The sequence below is a fragment of the Macrosteles quadrilineatus genome, unplaced genomic scaffold (genome assembly GCF_028750875.1).
Source record: "Macrosteles quadrilineatus isolate MER2022 unplaced genomic scaffold, UCM_ALF_1.0 Scaffold_9__3_contigs__length_116548681, whole genome shotgun sequence".
Classification (NCBI taxonomy): domain Eukaryota; kingdom Metazoa; phylum Arthropoda; class Insecta; order Hemiptera; family Cicadellidae; genus Macrosteles; species Macrosteles quadrilineatus.
In genome coordinates this window covers 17,515,451-17,541,653 of record NW_026542602.1, presented here as the reverse complement: position 1 = coordinate 17,541,653, position 26,203 = coordinate 17,515,451, and the positions used below count along the sequence as shown (strand labels likewise).

Sequence of the window (26,203 nt, the reverse complement as noted above, 5' to 3'; positions counted from 1 at the left end):
ATGACATAAAACAGTTATTACTAACCCATAAACAACTCCTAATATTGTATAAATGGATGTTAATGTGATAATTTGCTTATTACATAATCAAAATATAATTAGTAGGCTATTGGGCAATCATGATAATGTGTTAAGTCATTAACCTTGGGTTCAGTAGTAAAAACTGTAACGTTTAAAATCACATATTTCTCAAACTTATACTCAAACAACAAAATTGTCAAACACTGTACAGCAAAATAAAGTACAAAACAATAGAAAGAAACAATAGTAAGCTGCTACTGCTAGTAATAGGCTATTGCTACGCTGTAACATAAAAAAAATTAAAATAATCGTAGCCTGCTTAGAGATGATAACAAAAGTCGTAAAATACACGATGAAGATAACAATGACATGAAAACATTTATTCTTTCTCTTTGTTCTTCTATTCTTTCTTGAGTTTCTCTTCATCCACATATTCAACAAGTTGCCATGGTTAGTAATCACCCAATCACAGGCTACTAAATTGTCATGGCTACCAAATACCCAATCACAAACTGTTGTGACATAGCAAGCGCACAGCAGACAGATGATTGTCAGTGCAAGCGGATATCTTGACCTTGAAGCTATGCTTGACATTTCTTTGTTTTGCTTCCATTTTACTTTTCTCAAAAGGGCAGAAATGGTTAAATATACTAAACACATACGTCTCAACACATTAGACTAACGAAACACAATTTATAGGTATAGGTCTTTTTCTTGGACAATGAGCTTATGATACGTCATTTTAGAGCCATCTATTGACCAAGGTTGATCCGCCCCCGGTTATCTTTGTCTATGGATAGAAGAACTAGACACTCCATTCCCATGTTAAGCTTGTCGCTAGTTTTATAATCAAAATGAACAAAGTTGAATAGATCCACTGACACAGTGCACTATTGTAAATTACTAATTTCTTACAATTATAACAATTTTTCAACACAAATAATCTACCTCCATATCTTCTGTTCCTCAGCATCTTCTTCACTAAATCTCATCTTGATATTCAGGGAGCTCAGTTGTTCTTTATTTACTGCTATAATTTAATATATCAGCAGCCCTACTACGTGACCACCTAAATTAAAACTCATCTTGTATTTATGCACTCCGTCTTTTCACCTCTTCTTAGGTCGTCCTAGAGGTTTTTCCTTCCAGATTTCCACCCCACACATCCTTTACAAAAGCCCTAGCAGTTCGTCCAATCACCAAATCACTGGATTATAATCCGCTAGGTGTACCGCACAACATCACCTCAAGGTCCAAGTGAAGAACAAAGTTGTAAATGTGTTTCAATGCAACTGACAACTCCCACTCCGAGGGATACATTATATTTTTGGATTGTGTTACCTATAGAATTGGTTATTATTTGAGTTTATTTCAGTTGCATTGCAGGTAAGTTTGTAAATTGTCATTTTTTGTTGTGTAGGTCTTTGCTTGAGACTACAAAGGCTTTTCTGGTGAACACCCTGAGGATGCCAGCCGTCCAGACTCTGCTCATCTTCTGTCACGATCTTTACACCAACATTGATTTGACAAGGTCAGTAATACTCAGCTCATAATTAGTACAACAATTTTATTATTTTAAATCACAAAAGCTCTCTAAGCACCATTGAACAGTTTTACTTCAACAATTAAAACAATGGGATGATTTTTCAATTTTGTATATCCTAGTCCCTATTAAAAATAATGTCTTCCAAATTTTTATTAATTCTGACTTCAAAAACTTTATTATAAAACAAAAAAAGTTTTTAATTTTCTTAAATTCAGTGATAATCAACCGTCTCGAGTTAAGACTTAGGTGGTACAAGATGAGATGGTTTTGTTGTCTCATTGCTGCAGTTATCTCTGGCTTTCCCCTAAGACAATTTACATTTTAACCTATTTAACTGACTTGAAATAACCTTAAAGACCAGTATGTTTTTGGGAAAGTGTAGTCAAGTCTGAAATATCAGTTAGGTCTCCGACAAGCTCCCGTCACAGCAGAGAGAGCTATTTCAAATCTGACAGTAGCATTGTGTTATTTAATTCCCCTATCACTACTTTAGCACACACCTATGTGGGATACTCAACTACTCAGTATCGTGGTAGAAGCTTTTAAATTGTGAAAAGGAAAATTGACTGTTATGCCAAGCATGAACAAACAATGTTCTTCAATTATAGCAGGTGTACACAAAATAAGTAAACAACAACTTCGCTTAAAAATTACTGCAAAGTTTTCCTAACTTAGAAAGAGTGACATACACCATAAGAAAGATACTAAATCTCAAGTTTTTTCCTATATAATACAAGTGTTCAATATGTGAACCACAGCTTGCTTTGCAGACATCTATTTCCTGACCAAACTTTTTAAAGAGTGGCCTCATCAACAATTTGCACTACAGCTGTAAAGCGATGGTTAAATCCCAAGAGATTTATCAGCAAAGAAGGTACAAAAACTCTGTCTTTGACATAACCCCACAAGCAAATCATGCCCACGTTAAGATGAAGATCCATACCCACCCTCTGCGTTGATATCTCAAAGTGTTTAAAGTTGAACTCAACCTGATCATTAGGACGTTGCTGGTCTCCCGGAGCTCTTTCCTTTTCCTAAGTAACCTGTGGCCTTGAACTTCCGATGCCAGTTGTAGATTGACTTTCTATTCGGAGGGACTCTATGATAACTCTTCCAAAAACGATGTTAAACATTGGTAGCAGATCGAGTTCTTTCAAACTCCAGCACACAAGAAGACTTTTCTTTAAGCGTATCGACCATTTTTAACTAAATCAACAAATAACAATTTCTCAAAATTATTGGCAATGTTAACAACAGACAGCTGTGTGGAGAAAAACCCAGTGGTACCAACCACAGCTATGTCAAAACGTAGATTGTGTTAAATTGATGTACAAAGTTGTTACTTCTTTTATGTACACCTGGTTTTTTGTGGTTTTTAAGGTTTTTAACTAGGTAAAAACTTAAATATAAACAACAAACAATAATCATAACATGTGTTGGCAAATTAAATGAAAAACATTAATCCAGCTGTCTCTACACTTTCCCTTCTCTAAATTTGTTTTCATTTATTTTCCCTGTTCATATGTTTGGAATCTAAAAAGAGTTGGTGGGAGCTAAAAATATTCTATTCCTTCTAGGCCTATACAATCTCCCATCGATGTTGACCATATAATCTCTAGTGTTGGAATTTGTTCCAACCACTAGTCCATATTGCTTAAAGTTAGACACCCATGACCAAAACTCACTCGCTCTTTATTTGGGTAGCTCTCTTACACAGTGTCTTTTGTCGCAGTTTCGCTTCTGTTTTTCTTTTACTGAGGAGTTTATTGCCTATTGTTTAAGTCTGGCCACTTTGGCTCCAATGTTTTGTCCAAAGTAGGAACAGTGCTTCTGATTTTCCTACCAAAAAGAAGCTCAGCTGGACTGTAACTTAGTGGTAGAACGATATGCTAATAGGCTCTCATAAGGATCTTGATTTTTCTTTAGAATGTTTTTAGCAATTTTAACTACTTGCTCTGCCTGTCCATTGCTTTGTGGAAACATCAGGCTGGAAGTAATCAGTTCAAAGTGGCATTCCTTAGCAAACTCCCTGATCTCTCTTGAATAGAATGGGCTGTTGAAGGGGCATTGGTTTTGTTCACTTAGACCAATTCTATGTACTTGGAAAAATAGTCTTGAATGACTAGATAAGTTTTTCTTTCGTGCTGAAGCAGATCAGCTCCCAATACTTGCCACGGTCAATCAGGCAAAAGTGAAGGGAGGAGCTCACAAGGAATATGTGAATTTTAATGCAAATAAGGCATCCCTCATCCCTCCACCTTTTGTTTGATATCATTAGTTACTCCCGGCCACCAGACGGCATCACGAGTTCTTGAAATACACCTGTTAACACCTTGATGTCCAGTGTGAATGATGTTCAGAACATCTGCTCTGATTTTACTAGGAACAAATAATCTCCTGCCATGGAGAATCAAGTTGTTATGAAGCACCAAATCACCTCTGTCTTTAAAAAATGCATTTTTCTTCAATTTCGTCCAATCATCAAATTGAATCGCATCTTTCAATACCCCACACAAGGTATCCTCAGCTTGGACACTCTTTATTGTTGCCATTCGCCTGTCAGTGACAGGAATGGATGACATTACTTGAAAAACGTGAATTTCCATTTCGTTTAGGATATCTCCAGTGTTGTCTTCATCCCTCAGAGCCATCGGGTTCCTTGATAAAATATCAGGAATAAAGATGTCTTTGTCTTTTTCGTGATGGATATCAAAGCGAAAGGTAGTAACTTCATTTGAAACCTTTGAAGGCGGGCAAGAAGACTGTTGATGGGCTTATCACCAAGAATTTGGACAAGCGGTAAGTAATCAAATCAAAAGACTTTCACCCTGACACAAATTGAGAAAGTCGTTCGCAAGCCCATGTTAAACCCAGAGCCTCTTTTCTATTTGAGCGTATCTCTGTTCAACTTCACTGAGACCTCGAGAAATGAATTTAACTGGCCGCCCAATTGAAATACACTTTACATACGTTTGAAATACACTGCCAACTGTAGAGTTTCAAAATGGAGAAAAGGTGCACGGTGTGAACAAATTTGTGTGAGTTGTGAAGGTAGTTTTAGAGAAGGCTGTTACCATTTGCCTGACGTTGTCGGCTTCAGTTGTTCATCAGTTTCAGACAAGGTAGTGACAAGATTTAACCCTCCGATTGTTAAGCGTTGCGTAATCGACTCACAACACACCTGCCGTGGTGTTATGCGTCGCTTTTGTGACACACAAACATCGTTTACGGCGAAGGCTCTGGGACTGACTGAATCAGATTGAACTGGATCGAGATTGGTATCGCTATTTTCGGCATATTCTAAGCTTTCTCCTGATGTCTGTTTATAGACACTTTTCATATTAGTTCCAAAAATATTGTAGCAGACAGCTGACGTGCGTATTTGTAAACAACTTGGTTAACCTCGCACCGATGACTGATGTGTTTTATTACGTTTAACACTGTTTTAGTGTTAAAAATAAAAAGTAGTTATATACGTGGTGCATTAGAAGAAGAATAAAGTGATTTTGAAGGGCTGGTTGATGATCCTGAAGAAGTAGGTAGTGATATTATGTAAATTATCTGCCAGATTCTTAGCTATGGTTAGGCTATGCATTCTTAGCTATTGCTATTATTATATTTTTGTAATCCTTATAAAATTTAGATCAAAGTGGCTATTTTAAAATATTTGTAGACCTACAAACTATAAAAACTTATTGAGCGCAAACATACATTTTTTTCATTTTTTAAATATTTTTTGACAAATGTTAACCCCACAAAAATTGTTGAAAATTTTTTTTGTAAGGTTACATAGGTTAACCTTAGGTTAAGGTTGTTATTACATTGAAGCCCATAATATTCCAAACAAAATTATATATAAAACAGTATACTTTAGAGTGTTTTTAAGTTTCTAAGATACATTTTAATAAAACCCTATGATTGCGCAATAAATGGGCCAACATTAATACCATTACTACGTACACTTGGAGGGTTAAGGAAATCTTTTATGGATTGACATGTGAAAATATCGTGTCAAATAATTTTACAGGATAAATATTTAATTTACAATTTTACTAATTAGTATGTTGGTGTTGTGTGGCCAGAGTGGTGTGTGACAACTGGCTGGAGGTGAGGTTCCCAGTCCCAGATGTGGCTCAGGCCTTAGTAAAGAGAGTAGTGCGGGCAAGGACGCACTGGGACAACCTACTCAACATGCGGTTCAAAGGTATTCATCATCCATCCTATCTAAGCAGTTAATGTTTAACTGTGCATAAAACAAGTCAAACCCTGTGTAGTTTTGTTCAAGTAGAGGCTCTAGGCCAGGATTTATAATTGTAGAATAAGGAGGATAGCAGCTAGCTTGCCTTGAAAAGGTGTAGGTAGGCAGAACACACAACAGAAGATAAATTGAACACACAATATTTCGTCCCCTGGAGGACTTTGTATGGAAGACTTTTCCAAATTGGGATTTCAGTTTCTAAGTTAATGATATTTCCAGCCTACTCTACCTTTTAGTTTGATATTTATCTTTGAGTACTTTGTATTGTTTTGGGTATTATTAAATTTGGGTTTTGTAAGCGAGTGCTGAGTTTTATTCCTGAGCTACGCACCCAGTACCTCTCGATATTTTCAAAAATATCCAGGGTCGTCTCCTTTAAATAAATGGGGAAATAGGTTTTCTTTTTCCTATCGTCCCAATTGTTAACGGTCGCTGCCCTTTCGTATTAAAAAAAAGGATACAATGGACTCTGACTGAGTCCCTGAATAATTCCCTGGATGAAAAAATGGGAGCTTATTCTGTGCTACCGCCATTTCCACAGGTTCTTCTTCTTCTTCTCCCTGACTATCGATTGAAATAGATGACAAACTAAAATCATCTACGTCCTCATAATCATAAACATTTTTGTAGAAATTTTCCGTTTACTCTATACTATTACCAAATCTCTCTTGAATCAAACTAGCCCTCCTATTCCACCTCGCAATATCCTCATAAAACTGCCAAAATTGATTATTCTGTCCCTCTTGGGTCACTAATCTAATTAACCTACTGTAAGGCTAGATCTCAAAAATTCCAAATCTGCTCCTTTCAAAATATTTAATTTAAATTTAATTGCTTGTCCTTATCCCTTTTTAAATTTTTAATATCCGACAAACTTAGATCCATGCTTAAAAACTAACTTTTACATTTTCATAAACCTACGCACTAAACCTATTGCTAAACAGCTAAAATCACACAAGTGTGATAGCAGAACGCTGTGTTAACATGAATTGTTTAAACATTGCCTCAAAGTATGTCTTGCTAGACACAATTGGACTAGATTGCTTAATCCCTACTGAACAAAGTACAGTGCAACCTATGTAGCAATACTGCTAACTATGCCGAGCTAGCACAACAAACCTAGCATGTCCTAACAGCAACCCAACTCGCTCTTTATCGTTAATAAAAAAATGTATTTACAAACAAAAGGGAGCCAAAATTAAAATTACCAATTCTACTTTAGCGCTTTCAGTCACCCACTAAACTACACAAAGTATTACACATACTTGGGGAATAACGAATAGAAATTCTAACAAATAGCAATATGACTAACTAATAACTTCTATCAGTTACTTTTCACGAGAAACTAATAACTTCTAACTAGTTAGAATTTTTAACTAACTTTCCCAACTATGCGGAAGCCTCTCAAATTCGGGTTATTTATTTCACGTGATCAGTGAGGGTGGCGTGCAGCCGTGAGAGGTCAGCGCCCTTGTAAACAAACAACGTGGGGGGTGGGGAAAGAGAAAGTCAAAGTCCAGTTGCTTTGGAATACAGTGTGCCTGTGGAAGGGCAGTGATGGCCAACACCCCAAGCACTGAGGGGTGGGAAGGGGGAATGTCGGTTTGGTGATTGATATATCATCTCAAGTGTCAAAACATTGTCTTCAGTTGATGTTCATTATCTGACAAGTTTTAAGTCCTTTGTTTCTGTTGTAGTAATGTAAAATGTGACAATGTTTGATTAAAACACAAGTACCAGGGGACCGAGCTTGCTTGAGGTGTTTGATTTGTTCAAGAGGTAAAAAATAAAGCTTATAAGCCTACAAATATTTTTAGTCTTACTAAGATGAATTAAGTTGTAAAGTCAATTCGTTTTCGTTAGACATCCACTCATCCTTAATTTACCTTACAAACTTTTTCATGTGGACGAGCAATCTAAAAAATGCCTACAATAAGCATCAATCAATATAAAACTCATGATACATAACATCTGTTATCGGTAGACCGTTATTGCATTAAGTCACTGGTATCGCGGAATCAATTCGTGCGGCGCATCGTCGAAAACTACAAAACGTCCTTGGCCTTTCCTTTAGATTTTTAGTTCAATATCAGTGATTAATGTTTTGCGGTAAAACACTTAATGTTTTTGAACAGTCGTAATTATCCCTTTGGTTAGTAATACATCATACAATTCAAATGTATTATAAAAGCAATTCTCAATAGCATTGCAATTAGAGGAAATCGTAGAAGCCATTTTTTAATCATTGTGCACAAACTTTACTCATATTATAGTATAGATTAGTAACCAAGATGTGTCATTACGAAATCCTTTAAAACAGCCACCCAACAAACAGCTAAATTCTACAAAAACTAACTTTATTTTTTATCAGTTAGTTTTTAAACTAACTAATAACTTCTATCAGTTACATTTTACGGGACTAACTAATAACTTCCAACTAGTTAGAATTTTTTACTAACTTTCACAACTTTAACTATGAAGTGTTAAGCTGTTAAGGAACACCAATCTAGGGGAATGCTACTGTAGTATAATTATGTTTACACCTACGACAAATTTAATTCTCTCCAACATTGAGTTTGTCAATTTTGTTACTATAATTATATATTACAGATGAAGACTGTGGCAGCCTAGAGAAGGAATTGACAGAGGATTTGGTTCACCTGATGAATAGTCAGGTGGTGTACAGCATGCGTCGTCTGTTAGCAGCTGATCTCAAACAGCTGTTTGTGGGTGTGGGTCACAACACTGCATCAGGTTCCAACCCCCTCAGTCCTGGAGAAGAAGTCACCAACCACCCTAAGTTGGGTGGAGTTGTTCTAACTCCGTATCTCACATACAACTGGTTAGTAATTGTATATCTCGTTATGGAAGGGGGGGCAAGGGGTATAAAAAAAGCTACAGCTGAGCGGCAGGTTGGGTGTCATAGCTTATAATGGCATACCTTATAATTGAGAATTTGTTCCATAATTTGTAATCGTGAAAATGTGGCATAGCTTATAATGGAAATAGAAATTTGTTCATAACTTATAACCATAGAAATGTGGCATAGCCTATAACAGTTTTTATAAATGTGGCAAAACTTATATATTTCAAATAAAGCTGTCTGTTCGTTGTCAGCACAGGATTCCATCGGAGAAGACAGAACCATTACTGAGGATCGGTTTAACACATTGAACCCTATGGGGGCTAACAGGGCTTATAAGCATATAAAGGGGGGGAAAAGTCTCGAGACAGTTGAATACTTCAAAAAGTAATAAAGAAATAGCTTCGAAACTTTGTACACAGTTACTGAGCATTGAAATACACACACACATTATTAAGTGATGCTACCTCTTCAGGGGGATGGCCACTAGGGGCCAGAAGAAATTTTAAATGTAAGCATAAGTTGATAAGCAAATGCAATTAAAGGTGAATACTTTACTAGTAGAATACAATGCCGCAAACCCGAAATCAAAGGGACAACTGAGTAAAAAATGGTAGCTGTTAAAAGATTTCTTGAATCTGCTATTTTGAATCTTTGAACGGGTGCCATTTTTTACTTAGTTGTTCTTTTGAGCTAAAATTTACGGCATTGTAATCTACTAATAAAGTCCTTTAACACATTCAGTGCTGACTACATCAATTGATGTAGTTGCGCCACGAGCACTCCTACCGGCCTACATCAATTGATGTAGTTGCGCAACCCCCACTACGTTAGTTCAGTATGTTTTTCTAGGCAATTTGCTAACATTTAATATTTAACTTGAACTTGTTGTATTTGAGTTTGTAATAAACTACAAGTAGCAGAGTGGAAATTTCTAGTTTTCAGAATGTTCTACATCAGCAATTTTAACTAGGGTTTTTCATGAAGACTGATTAAAAGGTTGTTTTCAGCTTGGTTGATGATTTCACGTTGGAAACTTGGACCTGTGACAAGTGTGAGCTTACAGCAGCTCTTAGCTTCCTAGAGAAAGAGCAGCACTTGATGGAATGTCAACCTACTACTCAGAGTTCTGGTTAGTGAATGTGTTCAAATTTTTGGTTTAATAGACGTTGAGAGTATTGTGTGACAAGTGAGACAAAAGAACAAGTGTTTGCCATTGTAATAAAACCTTAACTTTTCACTTACGTATATGTAAGCACAAGCCAATAAAAACTTCTAAGGAAATCACCGGCATGGGGTTCAACCTTGGAGGAAAATTTAGAACTAATATGGTTGTAAAATGCAAGAAAATACCAGCAGGGGTGTGTTATAATAGGACTAAAAGTGATTGATAATTGGGTTGATCCCAGGGTAGATCAACAGTTCAATACATTTTTGGTTTCCGGTTCTGGTGGAAATAGGCTACTAACTTACTGACTTGAAACTTTATGTAAATACGTGATTTCCCTGGACAGTAAAGTATAAACTTAGGCCATTTATTTTGAGCCTAGGTTTATGATTTAGTGTCCAGGGAAATCACATATTCACACTTTAGGTACCAATAATTTTACTATTTTGACACAAACTCTCCACATGGCCGATACTTAACTCAGTTTAACTTACTTATAATAGATGAGATGAGCATGACGCCATCTAATGCATATTACAGCAATTGATTGGCTTTTAGAGATTTGTCATTGGATCCAAATCTTAAGCAATTACCATTTGCAGGAAAAGTGGTGTTATTATCAGGGGATTTTCGACAAACTTTACCTTTGGTACCTCATGCAGGACGTACTGTCATAGTTGAGAATTGTCTAAAAAATAACCCATTGTGGCCCTGCATAAAAAAGTGAAACTTACAAAGAATATGGGTGTATATGATGGGAAAAGGTTTTTGCCAACTTTTTATTAGAGGTGGGCAACAACTCTTTGCCAAGGACATCAGATGGGTATCCTATTTTACCGGAAAGGTTGCTTGGTATTGGCTCTCCAATTGATTTAATATACCCGGATGTGGAAAATTGCATTGGGACTGGGGAAATAAAGAATTGCGTAATTTTTGCCCCAAAGAATTCAGATTGTGACATAATAAATAATGATGTTTTATCCACCATTCAAACCGAAACTAAGGTTTACGATAGTGTTGACACATTGCTGGCCGACAACATGGATGCAGAACTGGAATGTTCAACGGAATTACTCAACAGTGTTGAGATTAGTGGCCTCCCGCGACACCATCTTTGTTTGAAAATTGGTGCAGTCGTTTTGTTGAATACTGCAAAAGGCTTAATAAATGACAAACACCTACAGTTAGCTAGATTACACGCAGGGCCGGACTTAGGACTTCAGGGGCCCCGGGCAAATTTTCCAATGGGGCCCTAGGATTTCAGTTCGGGGGGGGGGGGGGTCCTCCAGTGGGATTGGGGGGTCCTCCCCCGGGAAAAATTTCTAAATTTAGGCTTCAAATAGAGCAATTTAAGGCCAAATAAGCAATAAGTTCTATAAAAAAAATTGTTCTTAAAATATAACTATTTTAACATATTTTTATATACAGCATGTTTTAATTTTATACACAAAAACTAAAAATGTGTTGCTTTGTAGTACTAGTGACGGCATATTTGGTATGGTAGCATGGTAGGCTACCATAATATATTTGGATTAGAAGTATTGATATATTTTTGTTTATTACGTATTTCAATTATCGATTATTGCCGTCGATTTGTATGGTTTTTCAATATTACTACAATAAAGGTGTGATTATTTTATTTTCATAATGGTTTTGGTACCTATGGCATTCTCGTTTTTATAATATGTTAAAGACCTAGCATGAAAAGTACCATTACGGACTTTCAAGTTAGAGTTTTTTATTGACGAGCAAAATCTTGCAATGTCTAATAAACACTCACAAGCTAACTATTTATATGAGTAACTGAAAGATGTTTAAATGGATCCAATATGGATTAATACAACACAAACATAGCATTAAATACCACATTACTCACTTCAGCTTTTTTTTGTACTGTTAGTTTGCAGAATTACAATAAAATAACACAAAAGTAAGACAATTTCAACCAACTTGATGTGACCAATAGTCTCAAAGGACAAACTATGGGAGTAAAGTGAATAAAGTGATTTAAATTGTTTTGGATAGGCGATAAGGCATTTTATGTGTGTGTATGCGCGTGCGTGAGACAGACAGGACTAGACAGGATCCCTTATCAGCTCATTATCATTTATTGTTGCAGCTGCTTCTGCTTATTCGCTTATTTACGATTTCAGTCGTAAACGCTCGCCCACTCCCAATAAATGTAATTTTTTGTTAACATCAGCCGACTCTAGTTGTTTTAAAGTGTCTATATAGATTTAAAAAATCTTACTGGTGCTATATGATTTTGACTCCAAAGACTAAATTGGAGACCAAAATTTTGACGCATAAATTAATTAATTACTATTTTACAAAACCTTTAAATTGAACGGATAATATACTTCTACCCCTTAAAATCCTGATTGGTATATACTTAGAGGTAAAAGAAAAGAATAACATTTAATAAAACATAAACGGTGCAATGTTTTTATTTTAAAAAGTATTTGAACTCCAGTGAATCTCCATTTAACACAACACAATTTTACAAGTTACGTTCTACGTTGGGACAAGAGTTTTCATATTTATTGTATTTTTGTCCCAAGCGCGGGACCCCCTTCAACTCATTCGCCGCGGCCGTACGTTCGGGCGAGCGGCTTCATTGAAACTGAAACTTGTCCGTCACAGCCTAGCACATATGCTCGTGTAAACCAGGCCTAAGCGTGGGGCTAAGTGCAACTCTGAGAAAAAGTCCCTTAGGGTCAAGAATTTCATTCCTAGTAATGTCTTAAAATGCACCTAACAATAACCTTAAACATAGGATAACGAAAATAAAAATAAAGCCGTTACAAAAGAAGGCCATTTGGTAAGTGTCTGATCAATTTTCAAAGTTATTAATAAAAACTACTGTACAAAGGGGGCCCCTGTCGGGGGGGGGCCCCGGGCGTTCGCCCCCTTCGCCCATAGGTAAGTCCGGCCCTGATTACACGAAAACATTGTAGAATGCAAGCTTCTAACAGGAACCAATGAGGGAGAACAAATATTCATTCCCAGAATCAAAATGTGTCCATCAGAGACAAATCTACCATTTAAGATGCAAAGATTGCAATTTCTTCTCCTGTTAGCATTTGCTATGACAATTAATAAGGCACAGGGCCAATCGCTAACCAAATCTGCAATTTACCTACCTAAGCCTGTATTCACTCATGGCCAGCTTTATGTTGCCCTTAGTAGGTCTAGGTCATTCAATGGCACTAAAGTTTTCATCGACGAAACCGGTAACTCCGGGGGGGTATTTCCATATGGATGTTTTTCCACATCTAACGTGGTGTTCGAAGAAGTGCTACTTGACTGACAACATTTTTGTTCAATTAAAGTTGTTATTCTCCTTTTTTTAAATAATTTTGCGGCGCATATAGCCGCATGGTTGCACTACTTTATTGTATTATTTGTGGCAAGGCTTGAGTTAAAAGGTTTCAATATCAGTAACTTTATTATTTTTAACATGTTTACAAAGGCTATTTCTATTTTACATGTCATCCTACCTTTATAGGCTTATCCAACCTTGCCACTGCCAACATAAATACATTTATGTTATTTATTTATAACCAGTTAGGCAGTTATAGATTTTCTCACTTATGCCGATACAATATACCTCCAGTATTAGTTGTTCTTTTATTTACTGTAGTGGCTGACCATGAAATCCATACTATTTATATGTTTCAGAAAACAAAGAAGTTGAAGAGTTTTCAGCTCCCAAACCCAACAGTATTCCGTACAACTGTCCGGAGTGTGATAGAACCTTGCATCTCACCCCAGTAGAAGTGTTGAAGCACAAACGTTCTCATGTTAAATCTTAACATTACATTGTATAGATGGATAAGTTACAGTGTGACCTGTTTTATTGTCTTAATGACAAGTTAGTTCATTGTCTAACTATCCTGTCTACAACTGTGGTATATTGATTACCAGATAGACTTTAATTTTAAAAATTCTATCAAATTCTAACTTTTAGATTATTAACTAAATATAAAAAAAAAAATAAAATAAAATTGTTGTACGGTGGCTTCATAGTAGCCCAATTGAGTGTCTTTAATACTTTTTTCGTTTTAATAAGATTTGATTTTGTTCCATTTTCATTTTCTTGTATAAATTGTAAAAAACACTTTTCCTCCAATTATTGATTTTATTTTTTTGTGTTCTTTAGTTTTGTCTCAGACCATGCAAGCCATAAACAAACAGTAAGAATTTTAAAAAGTTCTAGTAAAGTTTTTATGTAAAAAGAGTATGTACATAGTTTTTAACTCACCGTGTATATACATATTTACATTAAATAAACTTGTATATAACAATAAAATAGTGTTGTTAAAAAGTTTCAAAGAATAAAATTAATTCAGTTTACCTGTGTAATAGGTAAAGTATTCTTTTATGACTAAATTGTTAAGAGAAGGGTGAAGGCACCGATTAAGCTTGAGTTTCCTCTTGTATCAGACACAGAAAATTTGGCTATTAAATGTAAAGAATAGTTTAAAAGTCTTGTCGGTATTGTCACCTACTCCCTAATGATAAAACTTAATACTGTACTAATACTCCATATTTGTCATATTGTGTCAAAAATTCAAGGGGTGCCCTTATGGTTGTCCATGAAGTTCTTAGGCACCCACCGAGCAAACACTTTCTTCTAAGCAAGATGATCTGTCACTATCTCATGTAGGAGTGGTGGTGAAATTTGTGGAAAAGTGTCATGTAAAGTCGTCAAAATAAAATATTGATTTATTGATTTACTCAACGGTTTCTTCAACTTCAGTGCTTCAGTGCTTGCTTCAGTTCATCTGTGACTAGTCATGGCCTCCCGCACTGATATTCATCATACACGTTAGTCCTTCCTTGGTTAAACATGATACACCACTTTCTTACTGATGACTCATTCATCCCATCTTCACCATAGACAGCTTTATTTTGCCTATAAATTCCAATGGGCTTAACTTTTTGAAAGCTAATTACACTCAGTACTTCACATATGGCAAGATGTTTGATGTTTGTTTAGCGCTGCCATTTTTAAAACGCTGAAAAAACTAGTAGAGTGATGGTTGTGTGTGTATGTCTGTTTGTACGGGATAAACTCATAAATTACTAAACCGATTGGACCTAAATTTCACAAATAATAAATATATGATTACAGTACCGAGGATCAGTTTAGAGCTATCCCTGCTTTGATATTGTCTGACTTAAGGCTTTGCCCTCTGGGCTTTCAAAAGTTCTGAGGTGAGGCTTTTAAAAGTAAATATTGATTGGTCTCTATGTCAACAACTCACAATGTTAACATTTTCATGGACATTTAAATGTAAACCAGTAGAACTTTAAAATTCACTTTGTTTTACAATTCCACAGAGCTGATCCAAACAAATTAACTTGCTATTATAACAAGTGATTTTATATTACCGCACCATTGACTGTAAAATAAATTAATGTGTTGAAAATTGTCAGGTTTAAATTTCCATCATAATAAAATGAAATTCCACTGAAACGTAATTGCTAAAACTAGTTGTAAATAAATTGTGAGTTTCCTTTATATTGATTTTAAAATTAAAATAAACTAAACCCACTGTTCTAAATAACTAGGTGGCATTCGCAGAGACATCCGCAAAATTGAGTGGAGTCATCAGGGTTCCATATACTGTATATTTTTATTGATCTTCACCATCGAGCTTCATAATTATTTTTACTTACAATATTAAGTTAAGAGAACATTTGTGTAAAGATAAATATTGATGTAATTAGATTAGCTACACGTTGTTTCGTAATAAAGGGGAGTAAAAAAATACAGAGATGTAATTTTACTAATTTTAGGCATTTTCGGAGACCTGCATTTACATTTTAATTTTAAACCCTCTGAGTTAGTCACCAACTTTGGTTTGGAACTTTTTTTATGTGCTCTTTTTTAAGCTTGCACTGTACTATTTAAGATACTTTTTTTTGTTTTAAGATTTACTATTGTATAATTTATTATTTATTTTTTGTTTAAAAGTTGTTGATTTGAATTATTACAATCCAATTCAGGCTTAGCATTATTAATAAACTTCAATAAATCCTCTCAAATAAAATTTACAACAACTATAGAATTTCGTAATAGTCATTAGAAAATCTTCAACGTTCAATTGAAAGAAGAATGGATAGAGAAATTGAAACAATGTATAAATAGAAAATCCTGTTCAAAGTTTAATTAATTGTGGACTTTTGAATTCTACACTAATTAAGTACTAAGATGTAATCAGCATGTAATTGAACCAGTTTCAATTACAGTATAAATTTTAACTATGCTTATATAAGACACTTCAGTTTGCAAATTTATTAAATCTTATCTTAAACTTTATAGATAAAATGAACTGCTTGGCAGAATATTTGGATAAACTGTATGAGGATTTAGTAGTAAATGTAAAACTTCCCACTCAGCCTGAAAACTTTGCTAAACTACAATAATGTAGAAACAAGTTTGAAGTGTCTTTGTTTAATCTGGAATTTAAAAATATACAAATAGTTAATAGAGCAATGTATCTTTCTGAAAGCATTGAAAATCATACCATGTTATTTTATTTTGGATTACCTATATTTGAATAAATAAAATTGATTGTTAGACATAAGAAACCATTGAAAATCTCAATCAACCATTACACGTTAAAAGACAATATAAATGAGATATGATTAATTTACTTTATAATAATATCTTTATTGCCGTGAAACAAATATAACAGCATACAACAATTCAAAATACTCATCACTAAAAAATTACTCAAAACTTATCATTTGATTGATTAAGAATCTCAGAGCAGCCGAACACGCATCTACTCATTTGTGTTAAAAAAAAAACTCACCCACAGTGTAATATTCCTTATCAAGCAGAAATCTTTTTAAAAGCTTTTTAAATTGTTTTTCGTTCCTCTGTTTTCTTATTTTTTCAGGAAGCCTATTCAGGAATCTCACCCCCGTCTGAGGCGGCAAGCTTATGGCTGCTTATACAGAGACATTGCTTTGAATTCATTTTTCCTACACACCATGGTAATAGAAAGGCTATTTTTAGCTTCGGGGTTAACAGAATAATTGGTTATCCGAAACGGCTCTCTCCCTTTTATTTCGGTTAACCGGGGTTCTACTGCACAACAATGAACTACTACAAACTCAAAACTCATAAACTAATACAACAGTAATAAATTGAATGGTCAAACATTTGTGAAAAATCCTGAAAAATGCTACAATAGTCGGGGTTACGGCCGACTAGAGCATTGAATGGTCCCCTCAAATCCATCCATCATTGGAGATTTCCATGACTTTCAATGACCAGAATTTTTTTCCATGACTATTCCTGACTTTCCAGAATGTGGACACCCTGCCTGGCCTTGTATTAGGCTGCATTTAAATTTAGAAAACGTGGCAGCTACCTAGAGAGGCAAGAGTAAGTAGGCCCAGCTCCCTGAAGCCCTACAAGACTCTCACCTGTAGTTTAGCCACTATTCTGAGTGCTCTCTTTTGACGGCGGAACAACCTTTGGAAGTCCGCTTCTGCACATCCATCCCAGAGTGCAATGCCGTAAGAAAGATGAGGGTAAATAAGGCCAAAGTAGGCCGTTAGCAAAACATTTTCTGGACAACATTTTGAGAGGACTCTTAAGGCAAAACAGCCTGAAGACATTTTCGTACAGACGTCAAGGTGGTCACTCCAAGTGAGCCCTCGGTCAATGGTGATCCAGAAACTTAAAATAATGAACTTGTTCAATTTGTGAGTCATCAATCATGACTGTTACGGTCTATTACGGTTTATTACCTCTGCTGTGTTTAAGCATTGACTCTTGGATATTGAAGATAGTATATATTTTTGTTTTAGGTTTTATTAAGAGGCAGTGAATAAAGGATGTTAGACTTTAAATAAGGCAATTTATTTCACCTGAACAGCGTTTCATAAATTAGGTTAAAGTCTGAGGGAAAATCATTGCAATATGACAATATTCTAGGGAATTTAAAATACCTAAATACCATACCAGATATTTTGGAAATTTGGCACCTAAGTATCAATTCACAGACGATGTAGGTTTGGTTAACATTACGGTTGAATCATCACTATCAAAACTTTTGTTATCTGACCTCCCTGTAAATGATTGCCCACTATGAGATCACAAGCTATTTCCTAATGGCATCATTTTAAACATCAAAACAGGTGAATTGATACAGTCTTTTATACAACTGCAGACTGTACTTAGAAAATACACATGGCTTTAGGCCCCTGCTCTTGCACGGCAACCTTTAACTCCAGGCCGCGGCCTGGTAGAATTGGCAACATTGCAAGTAGTGTTGTTTAGTGTCAGACATCCATCTCAACAGAACCATTAGTATATAACACCAGATTAAAAATTAACCTACCTCAGCATAATCTTGAATTTTATACTAAAAAGACATCTTACATAGGGCTAAAATTGCTCCAGTCTATACCAACTCGCATCCGTAAAGCAACAAAATTTAATAAATTCAACAGCTCTTAAAAGAATATTTTTTAAGAACTCCCTGCTACTCAGTAACAGAATTCTTTAGTATTAGTAAAAAACAGTTAGGCATAACTTAATTTGAATTCCAAATACTGTAATCCTTAAAGTCATGGTTTTGTTAAAAGTAAAAGTAAAGTAATTTTAGTACTCTTTTTATGTATTTAATTAGCAGTAAGCAATTTTGAATTTAGCTTATGACTCTATTCAAGTTCATGTAATGTGAAACTATAATGAATAAAGAATGTTTTGACTTTGACTTTGAGACGTCCCATACGATAACATGGCAGACAGTGACATCAGCTCATTAATTCACATTTTATTGATTTAAATTTATGAACATAAATTTATTAAAATATTTAAAATCAAACATACGGAATTGAAAATTAAAACCATATGCATTGAAAATACATAATCTGTACATTTAAAGTGGATTCAATATTTTCACTGTCCAGTAACCAAGCTTTCGTAAATACACGAATACTATTAGCTGCTTCCAAACTAAACAGCTATAACAACCCTACTTGCGACGTTGCCACTTTGAAGGCCGCGGCCTGGAGTTAAAAGCAGCCGTGGCTCTTGTCTATATTTTCCCATGCTGCATACCAACATACATTAGAAACGCATCAAAGTCCATCAAATCCGTGTGTATGAATCTTACTTCGTAGTGACATAAGTTTGTGCTTGCTTAAGTTTGTGTTGATAGCTATGAAACAAAAATAATTGAATTTAATCTATTTGTTACGTAGCTTTTAACAAGTACCTATTTTGTAAGCTTTTGATATTTAAATATAATATTTAACATTTAAAAAAATGGTTTTAGTTATTTTCTTTCTAATTTGACACTTTAGCTCAAATTCAAGATTGTCACAGCAGGTTAGGCTGAATAGTAAATAGTTATTTGTGTAACTAGTGAGCAAAGTGGCACTTTAATGCACACGAGAGCAACGTTTACGCACTCGCCTGCGGCTCGTGCGGAATGATCTCGAGTGCAGCAAAGGCCCCCCTGAGCAGGGAGGATGTTGCACTCGTGTTAAAACACATTATATTTTTCCTACAGTCACTATAAAGCATATAAATAATTAGTCTTTCAAACACTATACAACACGTTTTTAGGTTCAGCTTGCAACACAAATAGGTGCCCTAGAGAAAGTAGTCCCCGGTCCGTATCACTCCGCTATTTTTTCCTTGGCAAGCAATGTTCTCCGCGACTTGAGAAAATAGTTCCGTATATTTTTGTGATTTGCAGTGGTTTCCGCGCCTAAAAAAATGCTTTAAAGGTATTTTCTTGTTTATTAAGATCGTAGGAATGTTTTAAAAACATTTAAAAGAAAAGTCCAGAAAGTTCAGAAATCCCGAAAAGAGAACATAAACTATAAACATGAAATGACAGGTTAAATTGTAGTTATAATAGTCAATCAGCTGCTCATAGTAATATTATCTTTAAGTGTTGCCAACCTATTTCCAAGCGTACACGGATTACGTGCATAATAGAACCACGCTGTTTTGTGTTGTTTAGTTGGAATCCTGATGTTCGCCAAAGTATAGGTAAACCGTACGACAAAGTATAAATATGCAGCAATTAGCAGCTTTCTGTACTATAAACAGTACAAGGAAGCCAACTTTGTCGGGTGACTGCAAGAAAAACTCTATTGTCTCAAATGATGTGGTTTGAAAAGTAAACCAAAGAATAAAATAATAAACTGTTTATTGAACAGAAAGTATAAACACACACATGGTTAGGATTACAACCCCAAAATATGAAAAGCTTGAAATAATCATAATGAAACAAGAATGTTTTAAAAAATAGCATAGAAATAAAGTTCAAAACAAATAAAAATGACATGCAAGTAGCTTAACTATTCTAACTTGAATCCACAGTAAGAGTTAGATAACCAATCTGGAAATAAATCATTTTCTGTCAATTAAATAAAATTATTGAATTAAGTTCATTGAAGTTTGGTACTGTACAGTTATTTACAAATATAAAGTGAATTCCTTCTCCCTGTTTACTCAAAATTGATATAAATTAAAAAACCGATAAAAAATGTGAAGTTTTTCCATAATGAAAAAGATAACTCTTGTGAGTTTTAGGATTCCCTACCTTACTGACAAAAATAGCCTAGATGAAAATGTGCAAATAAATACATAGCATTTTCATCTTGTGATTGAAATTTTGGTACTTACGTATTGTATCGAACAAACCTAATAATTATGACGTAATTGGATTAGGTTATGAAGATTTTGTTACTTAAACTAATTAAAAACTTATTAGGAAGTCGGTTTATCGGTGTGGTCATCAGGAACTCGGTTTATCGGTGTGGTCAGTATATTACGTAAGTAGGCCTACTAAAATTTTTACCCATTAGTTTTCTGACATATAGGCTATAACATTTTGTGCATTTATTTCTGTCAGAAAGGACAGCCTGTTGTTAAACCTATCCACAAAATCCTTAACAACTCTGGCTTAGGGCCATATTTATTTATAAAACAGTTACCATACCTCACAATAATTTATAAAAATAGCCTAATACCCATTCCAACATTTAGAAAGAGCGTAGGTCTAAAGCAGACATAGCCTAGCTTGGAGTGAAAAAAACATAGAACCTTATTTAGGTAGGGCAATTGATATTTACCTACTTGAGTTATAATTTACAAATTTAACTTCACATACAGAGGTATAAATGCAGTGATTGAAAACAGTTAGGCCATACATGTACTTTATTATACACTTAAGGATGAGATTAAAAAAAAAACTATAGGCCTACATTACCAAAACAATAAGTGGCGAATCTCATCTTACTGTAAAGTGTTTATGGAGTAACACGCTTCGGGTCACGGGGGAACATGGATGTCTTACGAATATTATCGAGTCCCAGATACAGCATAACAACTCGTTCTAAGCCAATACCACCTCCAGCATGAGGTGGACATCCATATCGGAATGAATCTATGTAAGCCTTTATTTTTTCAAGGTCAATATTGTGATGAAGAGCTCTTTGAGTCAACATTTCAGGATCGTGAATCCTTTGAGCACCTGACATGATTTCTTCTCCTCTCATAAATATGTCATATGAGTTGGATCTTTTGGAATCTTCAGGGTCGGGCATTGTATAGAAAGGACGCACAGCTAAAGGGTATTTGTCCAAAATGTAGAAATCTGTATTGTACTTAGCTTTGACAAGCCTTCCCAACAGCTTTTCATCAGGTGTACTCAAATCATCTTCATCACCGATGGTTACTCCAGCCTCTCGAAGCATGCTCAGGCCAGTAGAGAAGTCCAAACGGAGAGGAGGGTCGAGAAACTTGAAGGGTTCAACTGCAAACTGCTGAGCAACAGTTTCAATTTCAGTCTTATATTGGTCTCGAAGTCCTTTAAACATTTCAGTGAAGGTATTTCCAATTGTATCTAGAACTTCGTGGTAGTGGTACTTAAATGCCATTTCCAGATCAAGTCCAACGAACTCAGTCAAATGACGGTGAGTGTTACTGTCTTCAGCTCTAAAAACTGCACCAACAGTAAATACCTTGTCAAAGTCAGCAGCAATAGCCATTTGCTTGTACAGTTGAGGGCTCTGTGCAAGATATGCAGATGTCTTAAAATATGAAACAGTAAAGACATTTGCTCCACCTTCACTGGCTGCACTAATGATTTTTGGAGTGTGAATCTCAACAAATCCTTTGTTGGTTAAAATATCCCTGAATAGTTTGCAAACACCAGCCTCTAGCCTAAAAATAGCTTGATTGGCTGGTGTTCTTAGATCAAGAACTCTGTTGTCCAGCCTCGTGTCCTGATTGACTCTTATATTAAGACCTTCTTGGTCATCATCTTTAACCGGTCTTGCCGCATCTTCAATCAGGAGAGGAAGTTGGCTTTTGGCTTCACTTACAACCCACAGCTCATTTACATGTATCTCTACCAGGCTTTGGCTACAAGAATCAATTTTTTTGGGGACGTTGCTCACTTTTCCGACAACATCTACAATTGTTTCTTTATTTATGTTTGAAGCAAATTTAACCATCTGTTTGCTAATGGTTTCAGAAACATTGACAAGGCATTGCACAGTGAACTGTTGTTGACGGAGTACCATAAAACATTGTTTACCTTTTGCTCGGCTGGTGTGAAGCCTTCCTCTAACCAATACTATCTTGTTCTCAATAGAGGGTGTAAGGTCTTTGATATGATAAAATTCTTTGCTTCTCTTCATATCCTCTGCACTACTTCGAATGATTCCAAGCGAACCATATTTACCTTCTGAGACATCCTCTTCTACCTTGTTGATATCTCCTTGTCCTGAAGTTTTCTTTGCTTCCTTCTTGGCTGCTTTTTCTGCATCTTTGGCTGCTTTCTTTAGAGCTTTTTTGGACTTTGGGTCTTCTGTTCCACTCACAGTATCTTCTACTTTACTCTCCACAACCATCTTGGGCAAGAGAATACAATAACCAAGCTATGAATTATGATTACAATACAAGTTAAGGACAAATAGATAAAAGTAACATACGGTGTAAAATAGCACACTGGGTGATGATGATAAAATTGTTTGAGGTTAAGGTATTGAGGTTAGACTGTTAATAAACTTATGATCTCATGATCTGATGGCTGATCTGATTCTGTTCTGTTCTGATACGTACGGCTGAGGCTTGGCTGAGGCTAACTGGCCTTGGAATGGAATGGAATGACTGAGTGTCGAGTGAGTAGTGAAGTGCTGGTGGGTGCTGCATGCACAATTTTTATTTCAGGATTAATTTTGCCAGCAGTGTCATTTGGTTGTTTCTGATTGACTATAATGAATGTTTACTAAAAAAAATAGTTCTGTTCATAAAATAAAATTATATATGCCTCAAATTCAATTTTATAATTTATAACATAATTATAACATAATAATTATAACATTAACTGTCATAACTTAACCAAACTTGCTGATAATGAAAAATCTAATACAGTAAAGGTAGGAACTAATCGAAAAATAGTTCTGTTCATAAAATAAAATTATAAAATACCTCAATTTTATATTTTTTAAATATAAAAATAAACTGTCATAACCTAACCAAACTAGCCAAACTTGATGATAATAAAAAAATCGAATGAAGGTTTAATAGAAAAAATAGTTCTGTTCATAAAATAAACTATAAATGGCTCAAATTCAATTTGATAATGTTTTAATTATAAAATTAAACTGTCATAACCTAACCAAACCAACCAAACTTGCTGATAATGAAGACCACCGAGACCGATATCGTTACACCGTATCGTTGCGGTAAGGGCCTCTTCACACTGGGCCACCATGGTGGCGACACCGGTGGCGACACTGGTGGCCGGTCAAAATATGCATGGACCACCAGCTCAGCCACCAGTGCAGCTGCAGCCACAAAGCTCACAGTTGGACGTCGAAGAGGCAGGTGCTTAGCGTATATATTTTTTTGAAATTGTGAAAACATAAGAAAAAAACCTTTTTTTTGTTCATCCGTTTTTATGATATATAAGTACCAGAGAGACTTTTCCCATTCACTACCAAGACCTTAGAATTTAGAAATAACCCTGACACGTTTCACAATTACTACTTACTCAAGAATGAGTGTTTTAAGTTTTGATGAGCTTCTAGGACGTCTGAAAGAAAAAATATCTCCAGAAGAGAAACTGCTACTAACGTTGTGGAAAATTAAATAAAAACATAGTTAATATATCATTTATTAATAACACTGAAATACCTTGACTCAATGTATACATTGCAATGACGAAAAGATGTAAATGAAATAGAGTACCTATACATTTTGTTATATCAATAAAATCGTTTCCCCATATTTATTACCTTAACAACTTCAAAAGATTAGTAAACTTGTATACTGAGTAATGCCCGCTGGTAGTGACTGGTGGCGCTGCCAGTCGCTCCAATGTGAACAGTCCGATAAGAAACCATGGTACGACGTGGTGGTGCCACCAGACTGGTGTCTCTGAAAATCGCAACCCCGAGCCACCGCATTTCTGGTCACGCGGCCAGACGCGCCACTAAAGCTCAGTGTGAAGATGTCCCATTTAAAACAATGCTAATGTAACGTAGCCACCATGGTGTCGCCACCGGTGTCACCACCATGGTGGCCCAGTGTGAAGGGGGCCTAATGGTGTTCTCTCCTCCAGAGCACCAATCAGAAGCCTCCAAATGACACTGTTGGCAAAACTAGTCCTGAAATAAAAATTCAGCGTCCTGCCTGAGTCAAGTTTTATCTATGGTCAAACTGTGAAGTGTGATAGTGAACTCCAAAAACTCCATTCCATTACGGAGCGTCTAGATATAAAGTGCCGCGCATGCGCGCTAGCAGGAGCGCCTGTTTGTAGAAATGACAATTAAACAGTCCGGTTACTTTTAATGTAATGTAACGGTTGGGAAACGTAACACAAGTTGTGGCTGGTAACTGTTTCTGTTAATTTGGAACGAACCCGTTATGCGGACACTTGGAATTTACCAACTGTGTGCGTATTTCGCAACTATTACTCAAATTTCCCAACTATAATATTCAGATTTCCCAACTAATATTATTACGTTTTTAACAATGTAAAAAGCTACCTTTAAACCCCCTTATAATAGCTGGCATACACAAATAACAAGAAATTAAGGTTTCTCACACTTTGTTACGTTGACTGTAATTGATTTTTTAATAAACACGTACTCAGTGGAATAGTGGATACTCCTCTCCGCCCACAGCTAAGAAAGAAATTTCCATAAAAAAAGTCTTGAATTACTGTTTACTAGACACGTTACGTGTCATACTGTAGTTTTACTCGAAACATTATGATAGGCTATTTCCAACACCTTTTTAAACATTAATTATGAATTTATACAAGGGTAGATGTCGTCTGCTTTGAAAATAAACCTCTGATTCGAACGAACTCTGTTCGTTTAATATGTCACCACTTCGCCTTAAAAGTCTAGAACCTGTAGATCTTTATGCAACTTATGGGGATTGAGGATGCACCTGGGGATTGACAATTCCCTGGTCTTCAAGGCTAAAGCTGGGTTTTCCTAGGCGTGGAATCGGCGAGCGGAGAGAGGAACGCGGAGAGCGGAATTGAAATTAACATGGCATTCCGCTCCGCTTCTAGGAAAACAGTAACATTAAATTGCCTAAGACAAGTGGAGTCCGCTCTCTGCGTTCCTCTCTCCGCTCGCCGATTCCGCGCCTAGGAAAACCCGGCTTAAGGAGAAGAGGAACCTGTATGTATGTATGTATGTATGAAACCGTTGAAATTCATTTTGTTGCAGCTTAGTGTATATTCTTCGAATGAATTTAAAATTATTGTAAAATGGACTGATGTGTTTTATTTGTAAGCAATTTGTTTTACAGTATTTTTGTCGTTGTCATACATTGTAAATGTGTTGCTACAATAAATATTCAAATTAGTTTATTTAGCTACAAATTAACAAAACAATTCCATTGGCTAAGTCAGAAAAAAGTACAAAGGACACTTAAACAACGTTTTTGTACTGTTTTGACTTGAGAGTAACAGTAGATTATTTCATTGATGGTTTGACTCAAATGATTTGACTTATCACTTTTTTACTTGATAAAAATAACTACCTCGATAACACCATCAATGAAACATAATCCAATAATAATAAGTAAGTTAAAGTTACATTCCATTCCACTCGGACAGGATCCAATTCATAAGATATGAATATGTGCTCGGTTACGTATACATCTTGAACTGATTTTCTTGGCTTCCTCTCTGTAGTACATCCGAAGCTTTTTATTAAGCTGCGCAATTAAAAATAGTTGCTATCTGTATCAACCTGAGACATGTGATCGCGGTCGCGTCCGCGCGCCATTTATTGGCCAAGGCCTGCCACTGCCAGTGCCACTGCCAG

At 35.6% G+C, this 26,203-nt stretch overlaps 2 protein-coding genes across 3 annotated transcripts in view; one reads left to right on the top strand and one right to left on the bottom strand.

Moving 5' to 3' along the window:
* The window catches only part of LOC129003061 (probable ATP-dependent RNA helicase DHX34), a 47,219-nt gene extending 32,707 nt beyond the window's left edge, over window positions 1-14,512 (top strand). For both annotated transcript variants that reach the window (XM_054431276.1, XM_054431275.1), the window contains exons 15-19: window positions 1,442-1,552; window positions 5,650-5,771; window positions 8,436-8,667; window positions 9,699-9,820; window positions 13,538-14,512. In XM_054431276.1, the coding sequence (XP_054287251.1) occupies window positions 1,442-1,552; window positions 5,650-5,771; window positions 8,436-8,667; window positions 9,699-9,820; window positions 13,538-13,671 (721 nt within the window). In that variant the 3' untranslated portion in view covers window positions 13,672-14,512. The remainder of the gene's footprint in view (window positions 1-1,441; window positions 1,553-5,649; window positions 5,772-8,435; window positions 8,668-9,698; window positions 9,821-13,537) is intronic.
* A 5,520-nt stretch (window positions 14,513-20,032) lies between these two features.
* On the bottom strand, window positions 20,033-22,942 carry LOC129003199 (aspartate--tRNA ligase, cytoplasmic-like). Its single transcript, XM_054431482.1, has one exon. It carries the CDS (start codon window positions 22,760-22,762, stop codon window positions 21,155-21,157), a length of 1,608 nt encoding a protein of 535 aa, XP_054287457.1. The 5' UTR covers window positions 22,763-22,942; the 3' UTR covers window positions 20,033-21,154.
* Window positions 22,943-26,203: the final 3,261 nt, after the last annotated feature.